The sequence below is a fragment of the Psammomys obesus genome, unplaced genomic scaffold (genome assembly GCF_907164565.1).
Source record: "Psammomys obesus unplaced genomic scaffold, mPsaObe1.curated_primary_1811, whole genome shotgun sequence".
NCBI lineage: Eukaryota > Metazoa > Chordata > Mammalia > Rodentia > Muridae > Psammomys > Psammomys obesus.
Genome location: NW_026595624.1, coordinates 3,507 through 14,450, shown reverse-complemented (window position 1 = coordinate 14,450; position 10,944 = coordinate 3,507). Strand labels below are relative to the sequence as shown.

The window sequence follows — 10,944 nt, the reverse complement described above, 5'->3', positions numbered from 1 at the left end:
CCTCAGTAGATGATGATATGGTCAGTTATGATGTGACTTGATGTGTTGGAGAGGGTTGATATGGTGGGAGGGGAGATCATTTTTTTCTGGGGGGAAAAAGAGTAGGAGAGGGGAAAAGAAGGAGAGGGGAAAGCTAAGAGGTGAGGAAAGAGGAATCATTTGGGGGATGTAAAGAAAATAAACTGAAATTTAAAAACATTTATTTAAAAATATCTAAAAGACATCACACAATTAATTTTAGTAACTCTTTACAAATATTTTTCTACATATTAAATATTAAAAACTTCCAGACCTGATTGAAGTTGCTTGGCCATTTAATCAGAACTTCATTGATGAAAAAGCCTTGATCTTGTGGACTCTTGAAGACAAACTCTCCCACTTTAACTAGTAATGAAATATGCTGAGTATGTTCCACAAAATTTTGTATATCATATGTTTCCATAATTTTCTTGTTCTCATTGAAGCTTATTTCATCTCCAGCATCATTCATCACTTTAATTTTCCTCAGAAATGGATGCAGCTGAAGAGAGACATCATTTGATATGAGTGGCCCATACAAACTACTGTTTGATGACCTTTAAGGGAAATCCATTCTCTCTCTCTCGGCTTTGTTTTTGAAGAGGCTTAGTTTGTTTAGGTGTCCCCCCACACTTGCCTTATTGAGATGAACAGTTCTTCCCATGAAAGTAATGCAAGAGCTACTGAACATAAGTTATGGAAAATGTGGAGCATGTCCTTAGAGGGAACAAGGCCCTGTAACTTTCCCCAGCATGAGCAAAACATTTCTAATTAGAAAATACAATTTTTTTAGAGAAAATCAGTGGATTCATATGTATTAAGATATGTCCTTTCTGATGCCACACAATGAATATGAGTGTATTTCAATTAGGTAAATTGGTATATGAGATTACAATGAGATACTATTAGTAGGAGTTTATGCAAAACTCCAGATTCATTTAAAAATGTACATTAAATATGTACAAACTTTATGTCAGTTATAATTCAGGAAACTGAAAAGAGACCCACTACCTGCCTTCATTTCTCTTTGGTTTGTTTTCTGTCACAACATTTGACTTTCAGCTTTGATATGAACAATATGTGGTACAATATGCACTACAAATGTGTCTGGTGCCTATGGAGGCCAGAAGAAGGTGATGGATCCCCCAGAAGCAGAGTTACAGACAGTTGTTAGCTTTTATCTAGACAACAGGAACCATGGGTTTTCTCAAGAGCACAAAGTACTTCTAAACACTGAGCTACCTCAGGTCCCTCGATATGTGTTATTTTTCCTTTTGTTTATTACCCACAAGTATGTATATATGTACACAAAGTGCATGCCTGATGCCTGTAGAGAGCAGAAGAGTGTGTCAGACTCCTTGGTGCTGAAGTAAAATACAGTTGTGAGCCAACATATGTGTGTTAACAACCAAACTCGGGGACCCTCTATGAGAAGCACATGCTTATAAATGTTGAATCATACCTCCACCATGATTTAATTCCATATCTAACAAATTAAAATGGTTAATACTTTAAATTATGATATTCAATGTTGTGTTACCTAATTCCTACTCATGTTATAAAGAACCGTTGCTTAGGTACTCTCTTATCTAGAGAAAGGTTATACTAACTTACCTAATACCACATCTCTGGTAGGCCTTGTTCAAAACCTTTGACAATGTCTGTGTTAAATATTATTGTTTTCCATGATACTAAAGATTACATAGTACACTATACATTCAGAATTTATTTATTTATCTAGATTTGATAGAATTTAAAGTTAAATTGACTTGTTCAACAGTCTTCTTGATGATACCCTATTTGAAGGTGATCATCCAGGTTCATATGTGTGGATGTGCTCTGTTTATATCTTGTTGGTTTAAAACCCAAACACATCTATCTATCTCTAATGCATGGAGATATAGCCTCAGCTTATGAATGCTGTTTGTGCTCTAATCTTTAAAATGGAAGCACTGTTTGGTTTAACTTCATTTTACACATTTAGGAATAAAGAATTTGTACAAGCAATTACTTTTCAGTTACGCATGACCCTAGGACAGACAATTTATTTTCCACTTTAGGTTCTTCCTACAGTCTTTTTTTTTTTAACCCAAATTGTATTTTATGTGAAAAAGCAGCTTTGGATATGGTGACTATGTCTATACATCATGGCATTTGACATATTCCATGAAAGCATATAAATTTTAATTATTGAACTTGCTCTATTTTTACATGGACTACATTTATATCTCATAAAATTTCATCTCACACTATGAAAACATTTCTTAAAAGACATTCAAATTGACTTTCTTCAAGTCAGTGCTTTCAGTCCCCAAATCATGTAAGATAATTACACACATATACAGATGTACTGTGACAGAACCTTTTCCATATTAACTTATACTTTTAATTATAAAATTAAAATGGTTTAATGACTTGACCACAGTAAATTACTTAGTTATAATGTTGAATCCTGAGCTTCCCTTGCATATGAGTGAGGCTTACCTGCCATGGTAGAAGCCAGTCTGTGTTTCTGTCTTCCATAGATCCCATTTCAGTTTTGCTCAATAGCGCTTTATGGAGGGCATGGGCCACGGAATACACTGAATTCCATATGGAATAGCTGGGTTCAGAAATGGTCATCAGATCAATTTTTTCATGATTAATCTTTAGGGATATATTTGCTGAGCAGGGTATAAGATTTTTACATGGCAAGGCAGGAAGTGAACAAGAAAAATTGTCAACCCAGAATTTAGAGAAATAAATATCTTCTGGGTATTGGGAGGGTGTAAGATGCTCAAGAAAGTTCTTGAAACCAGGGATAGTTCTCTTCTTTGAAAATGATACACTTCCTCTGAAAAAGTATATCAAATAATGCTCATCTGCTGCAGAATCTAAATGTATTAAGTGTTGCTTTGCCATGAACCACACTTTCCCTCTGGCTAAAAATATTCTATTATCAAGGCAGAATATTAGCAAGGCATCTATATCACCATAGAATACCTGTACATTCACTTGTGTATATTGGTTCAGGTCCACCAAATCAGCAACATATTTTAACCCTAGCTTCCAATAAGCAGGGATTTTTTGTGTAAAAGCCTCGCAGATATCTTCTGTTGCCATCTCTGCTTTCAGGTGAGAGAGAAACTCTTTTCCATTCAGATAATCAACCACAAAAAGCCCCACCCAATTCCAGCCAAAGTATAGCAATAAAGGGATAACTCCATGGGTTAGGCCTCTCTCTTTAGGAGACATCTGATAAAGGGATGGGAATGTAACTTTGTCACTTAGCTCAGCATTAAAAGGTCCATATGTGACCTGAAGAAGCAAAAGAAAAAAAAGTGATTCTGATGTTCTATGTATTTGGGGTCATCACCCTAAGAGGGGAAATGGGTTCATTCTTCACATATGTATTCTTTAACTAAATGATAACAATCAGAGACACACTGTGGGTTTTGTGATCTTGATTATTTCCTATCCTTACGCTCACCCAATGTTTTCTTTGTTTATACTAATGCCTTCTGATGGATGCTTTGCTTCAGTATAGGCTGGCAATAGTCAGTAGTGGGAGTATACCTATGTAGATATTCTTTGCTCTCTGAGGTGTATTATCCTGAATGATATCATAAAAATTCCTTGAAATTTTTTCACTTGAGGATTGTTGCAAGTTTAATAACATGTCCTGTACTTTCTATTTTCTTATGTCAGATATTGACCATTCTATGTATTATCAGATGTCAGATGTTTATATGCTAGATTTGGCACTTAGGTGTTGTAGAATTTGACTGGTGAGCAAATATAGCCTCAGTATCCACAGAACATCTTTCCAGCATTTAGAGATAGAATCATGAATACTATTAAGTTATCTGCTTCGAAATTATCAGAATGTACTGCTCATGCTTTTCACCACACTCTTTCCTCTACTAATCATTGCCATACTAATGTAATTCATTCACTGCTTTTAAAATCTGCCTAAAGTAAACAATTGCTTATTTTCTTTTGGTCAGGTTTCCTATGTGACTGTGAACAAAAATACTTTCCTAACTTACTTGTGGGACTTTGTAGAGCCCCAAAAGTGTTCCAATAGCAGCAGAAAATTCCGGCCTGGTTCCTGAAATGATTCCTAGAACTTTGTGCTTTGTTTTGCATTTGTAATTAGGGATATAATCACTCCTCCCAGACAAGAACATCAGAGGGCCCTCCAACGTTCTTTTGTTGGAATTAAAGGAATTGTATACATGGAAACCCATGGTTATATTAGGAAGCAATTGTTTGTCCTTATTGATCTCCTCAATGGCAAAGTATACAGTCAGCAAAATTTGATAGTTTTTCCATTTTGTTCTAAACACATAGGGATAAAGTGATGAGTATAGTCAGTCATTTTTTTTTTCAGAAATTATTTATCAAATTCAGAAACTTAGAGGTCTTAGGCCATGACTTTTCCTGTGACATTTTAAACTTTTGTGAATAAGCCCCGGACAACTTAGGAACATCATGGAATGGCTCCTAAAACCTCAGAAATTAAACTGCATCTAGTAATAGTTTTTTTTTTATTGCTGTGCATTGTCACTTGTCTGTGTTATATGACTGCTTAATATATAGGTGCTGATAATCTTTCTGTTCATGGAAGCATCAGGATATGGAAGAGTTACTAATGTGTTCACTAGGAATATAAATAACAGTTATATGTCCTTTTATTTTGAAATGATTTTATTTCACACTCATTTAAAAATTGTAACAAGTTTGTTTGTATGCACTCCTACTGTTAAAGTGTCTCTTTGGGGGATAGGTACATGTCCAGGCATTTAGGCACAATGACTCCTTTGAATAAAAGCTAATATTAGTTATCAGTACCCATTGGGTAGCCTTGGAACCATGTGTAGCTCTAGGTGATAAGATCCTTTCTGGCATCTTTGGGCACCAGCACATCTGGACATTCATACATATACAAGAAGGTAAGCACTCAAGGCATGAAATAAAAATAAATAAACCTATGTAAAATAGTGTTCTAGGGCCTTGATAAATGACTGATATGTTATGACTACTTGCTGCTCTTGTGGAGGAACCTGATTTAAGTCCCAGTAGCTAGTTTTAGGTTCCAATAATATGTACCACCACTTCTAGGGTGTCCTCCAGTGACCTTTGAAGGAACCATGCACACAAGTGGTACATACACAAACATGTAGTCAAAACACTGTAAACCTAATGTAAAAATTAATAAATCTTTACAAAAATGTTAAAAAATAGTAACTAAAGGAAAGGTGTTTCATGAAGCTTGCAGATTAAATGAAGAAGTAGAGTTTCTTAAGTAAGGCAGTGAAAGAAAAAAAAGTATGTTATAATACCATATAAAAGAGAGGAAAAGCCCAAGTATATTAAGACAGCACAAAAGTGCTCTCAAGGGGAGGAATTGTAACTTTGTTCAGGTAGGTGGACTGAACTCTCTCACTCATGGGCTTCAGTGTTTAAGGATGGGTCCTAAGAAGCTTCTTTCAAAACCTGTGGTAGATAAGAGTCTGGGTGACACTTACACAGTTAGCTTAACAGAAATCATGAGCCTGAAGGCCACTAGATTCTATTGAAGGAATGATTCTGCCTTCAGACTACCATCACCAGGAAGAAATGACTTTTGGATATAATATAATAATCTGAGATATATATCTAGATGCTATGTTGAGAAGGTATCTATTGGTCAACACCAGGCAATTAGGAACAACTGAGAGAAAGAAAATTAGTCTTTCCCAGGGATTATCCCATATTAAATATTGAACTGTATGAATGTATACATGTATCAGTGAGAACTCCTGGAAAGAGCCGTGTCTGAAAAGACTGTCTATAGAAAGTTTAATGATATGGAAAGATTGGAATGTAGTAGTTTTAGGGCCTCATGACCATAGTCCAGGATACCTGACACACCCTGAGTAGCCATTTCTTGGGCACCGCTTCTGTTGAGATGATCTCTTATAGATAATTAATAAAATCATTTTGGAATGTAGAAACCCAGCACACCACTGGCTTCTGCCAATCTAAAAGACAAGAATGACATCATATAGCATCTTGGGCCTGTATGATAACTTTCTCCATCTTGCTGCTAACAACCTCTCTGATGTTCCCAGTGATGTATTGGATTTACAGCTTTCTTAATTTAGTAACTATGAAAAATGCATGATGGTGCTTCCACATTGTAACATGGGATTTGGGATGACCTTAATTGTGTTCAGAGACTCTCAAATTTATTCAACAATAAATTAACTTATTTTTCCATTTGAGCTGAAGGCTGATGTTTTTTTTTTTCAATCACATAAATGTAATACAAAAGACTAAACTATGGATTCAGTTGGTTTTACCTATATACTTATTCATTTATATATGTGTGACAGGAACTCCACATGAAGATCAGCAGGGCCAAACATACAGGGCCCAGAGGGTTCTACAGAGTCTAAAGCACCCACCAAGGACAATACAAGGTTTTGGACTTAGGTCCTCTACATGTAAGTAGCTGAAGGGATGATTACGCTTCATGTGGACCCAGTAGTTAAGATAGAGGATATAATTCTGACATGGACTATGTTTTCTGCTCGTTGATCACTTTCCCCTGATTGTACTGCCCTAAGAGACCACAGGGAAGTGTGACGAACTCAGTCATCATAAGACTCCATGAGCTATAGTGTGTAGTTATGGGACAGAATAGGGGAGAGGGATGTGGAAAAGATGGTGGGATTGTGAGTAAAGAAGGTGCATCATATGACTAAGATGTAAATTGATTTAATTAATAAAAATATTCAAGTGAAAAATATGATAATAAATTAGACACTCCCTCAAATCTCTCAGAGAGGTCTGCTAAATATGGAATTAAGGAATTTAATGAAAATGGCTTTCTCTGACAGACTTCTGGAGTCAGTAACTATGCCTATCCACAAACAAGATACCCAGAAATGGCCTTTCTTTGATTATATTTCATCTGTGGTAATGTTGACAACTGAACCACAAGATTCTCCCACCAATACATCCCTGCCCAACCTATGGACATTGTTGAGTTAAAAGCCATACTCTGACTGGCCAAGGCAGGTTAATTTTGACAAGTTCCTTCTCCATAAAAAAAAAAAACCTCTCAATCCTCATGAGTCTGGTGTTTGGAGGCTGGTGATGCCCTGTGTGGCAGCTGAAGCCTTAATGCTGTTTTGTGTGGCATCAAAAGACTGTCAAAGTCTGCTTGTTACAAAGGAGCAGAGATTGCTATGGATGATCCTAGACGGTTTACCCAAGTATATTTTAAGTCTCTGTCATTTTGACAGATATAAAGGAAATTCAGATTATAACGCCTGCTCAAATTTACACCTCTCAGATGTCTTGATGTGTTGACAGCAAGTTGTCACTATAGAAATTTAGTAGAGGTAGGAAACCTTAGGCAGCTCCTCTGAACAGGGTTCAGCTGCATGGTCCATCCATATCATACATGAAAGTCAGTCTTTGTTCTTTTCTACAGTTATCAGGTTCCTTGCTGCAAAAGGCAAAGTGTTTTTTTTTTCCAGAACCTGGTAACTGTAGAGGTTACTACACTAAAAAATCTAATCTCACAAAATTAGATTTAATGAAATTCAAACTGGAGCTACTAATACCTAAGTTTGCTTTTTTGGTTCTTTCATTTAAAATAACTTGCTTGTCAATCATTTCTCCCAGCAATCAGACAACTTTGTCTCCTGGTAAATGCCTGGATAGGGGAAAAACACTTTAAAGTTGATGTATTTTTTTTTCTTTTTTTTTAAATTTTATTTTTCTTTTTAGTTACATTTTGTTAACTGTGTCCCAGCTGTATTCTGCTCCCTCATTCCCTCCCCAACCCCACACTCCCTCCCTGGTCTCCTCCCTGACCCTTTCCAAGTCCACTGATAGGGGAGGACCTCCTCCCCTTTCATTTGACCCTGTTTTATCAGGTATCTTCAGGGCTGGCTGCAAAGTCCTCCTCTGTGGCCTAACAGACTGCTACTCCCCTGGAGGGGGGGAATCAAACAGCCTGCCCTTGAGATCCTCTTAGAAATAGTCCTTGTTCCCCTTACTTTGGAAAACTACTTGGTTACTGAGCTGCCACGGGCCACATCCGAGCAGAAGTTCTAGGTTATATCCATAGATGGTCCTTGGTTGAGTGTCAGTCTCAGAAAAGACCCTGTGCCTGGATATATTTGGTCCTTGTAAATTTTTAATGTCTAAGGTGATTTAAGGTATGTAACTGCAAGTTGTAAATGTCTGAGAAAGTGGTTTAAAATATGTGAAAATGAGACTCAAAGATGTCAAACTTTCAGAGTTTTAAAAAATGAATCACTGGAGTTCTGATATGCTATGAAAATCACCAGGTGATAGCACTGGCTAGTTTTCTCATAGTTACAGAATCAAACTTTTTAGTGTCCTTTCATTCCTGATGAAGATATACTTCAATGCTTCCCATTGTGCTGAAATCATATCTGCCATTACACATTCAGAGAGAAGAAAGGCTGTTCATTTTTCAGCCCAGAACCATGGGTTTTTTTGTGTGTGTGCCCAAGCTTGAGCTGTAAAGCATGAGTGTACTCCAGGTGTTTACAGACACTTGCATTTCCTACAGTGAGGATTTCAGAATAGATTACAGATTGTGCACATGTTAATATAGTTAAAACTTTTATATCTTTATGTAAACTTTAAAAACTACTTCAAGGAATTGAGACTTGATCCACCTATCACAAGTCAAACAGAATCTAGATGAAAACTTCTTTCAATTAACAATTTAGTCTTTTCTGTCTCTTGTCTATATCTGAGGATTGGCTTTTTCCTTCCTCTTGTGTTTGGATTCCTTCTCTCCAGTTGCAGTGAGCTATTGAACTATGGTTTTTCTATCTTGTGAAAGCATTCCTAAGAGTTCTTTACTTCTAAAATTAATTAGGAATCCTGGCATGTATGTGATTTTATGTCTAAGTACTCCTTAACAATACAACTACCAGGACAACAAACTTGTATGTTTGTTTCCTGCTCAGAGAGTAAATATGTATTGAGGTTTCAATAAGTTCTTTTCATCAATGGACCATCCTACTCCCAAAATTGATGTTCAAATGAACACATGTACCAATTATAACATCAACTGAAAAACAAGAATATGAAAAAGCCTAATGACTCCTCTACAGTATCATAAATAACCAACAACCTAACTCACAGTTTCTCAGAGAGATAAAGTGGCAGGTGAATACTTCAGAAAGTAAGGAGATGAAGAACAGAGAAGACAGAAACAAACAATTAATTCAACTGGGCATTGAGACAAGAATCAACAGTTTCCAGGAGAATTTCGATGAGGAATAGAATAAACAGCAATACACAGGAAAGACTCAGTACCATATAAGACAAATCCTAGGATAAAATTGAGATTCTAAAGGAGGAGAAAGACATAGAAAGCTTGGAAATGAAAATCATAAAGCTTCCAATCAAATCACAGAAAACTGGGTGTCCAGCAGAGCTAAGTAAGCAGAAGACAGAATATGAAAGACATGAATTTCAGAACACTTTATTACAATGTCAATGATAAATAAATAAGTCATAAGTATGACCACACGCTTATTTATACTCTGAGATACATTTAAGATACTAAAGCCAGAGCATGTCAAATCGCAGATACTAATATTTGTACTGAGGACATAGGGATATTCAAGTTCACTTTAGCAGAAATGTTACAAGTCTCTGGAAAGAAATAGATATGCAATCATAAGACATTTAGATGGCCCAATAGACCTGAGAAGAATAGAAACTTATCTTGACATATTAGAGTCAGTGTGTTAAAAATATGTAAGTCTTGCCATGGAATCACACCATGGAGAGACATAAAAGTTGTTTTTTTTTTTTTTCTATCAATGATTTCTTTCTGACTGGAAGCATAACAAAGAGACGTGGGAAAATGTTTGCAAATGAACAATGAAGCAGAAAAAAATGTGAAACTGTTTTTCACATTGTTCTGTATCTAGTTCATTATTCTCAATGGAATTACATGTGTTTAGTAGGTCATGTACTATCTTTTATCCAGAACAATCATAGCACATTCAAGCAAGTACTCACAGATCAGCATTCCATAGTTCACTTGGTTCTTTGTCAAAAGGATTCCGGACATTTGGGGGTAGATCAAGTGGGATGGAAATGGGGATAAATGTAGTGAGGTTAACATCAGCCTCCATGTATGTGTTGGGCTCCCAGTAATAACCACAACTGAGCAGAGGCATCCTCATGTTATACACAGGTTGTAGGATGAGGAGGAGGCAAAGCAAAGGCAAATACATGTCAGGCTCTTCACTACACAGAGACAGTCCCCTGCATTGAGATTGATCCAATGAGATTTTTGGCTTAGGTCCTAGAAGAGGTTCAGACTCAACAGTGTCAGAGAAGACTTTGTATGCTACAGTTGCTTCCTACTGTTGCTTCAGACTCTCAGTCTGTGCCTAACCAAAGGCTCTCATGACAGGCCAGCGCACATACTGTAGCGAAATCCAGACAACTGAGGGTAACAGTGATGAGATATCTCTGTCACTGTATCCAGACTTGCTCTGAATTTGCTGTCTTTTTATTGTTCTGTTCCTCTCATCCCATAGCCTTGAGGCTTTGCACCTGGTTCCTCCATGTGGGTGAAAAACATGTTTGGTTCTTTCTTCAACAACCTGTATGATTTCATCATGGTCCACAGTGACTTGGGAGAGCACCAGAGTCTGAGACAAAATTGTAGGTCATCCAAAAACAGCTTGTTTGTTTTGGATTGCTGTTGTGAAAGTAGTTTGAATATTTGATTTCTCCTAGGAAGGGGAGCAGAGGCAGTCACTCTTTGATCACTTTGATAGCTCTTTCTTCACTTCCACCAGTCAAGGTGGCTAAATTAAGCAACAGGGAAAGTAGATCCAGACAGTTTTGATGAGATCTGATAAGCTACAGTAAGATAGTAGAAGA

General features: G+C 36.7%; 1 protein-coding gene across 1 annotated transcript; it reads right to left on the bottom strand.

Moving 5' to 3' along the window:
- Positions 1 to 292: 292 nt before the first annotated feature.
- LOC129685811 (vomeronasal type-2 receptor 26-like) lies at positions 293 to 10,286 on the bottom strand (the record flags this gene model as incomplete). Its single annotated transcript, XM_055619319.1, has 4 exons — positions 10,069 to 10,286; positions 4,047 to 4,338; positions 2,503 to 3,315; positions 293 to 520 (listed from the first exon to the last, which is right to left on the bottom strand). Coding segments are annotated over exons 1-4 (1,551 nt in total), but the record flags the coding sequence as incomplete, so codon positions are not given.
- Between the last annotated feature and the right edge of the window lie 658 nt (positions 10,287 to 10,944).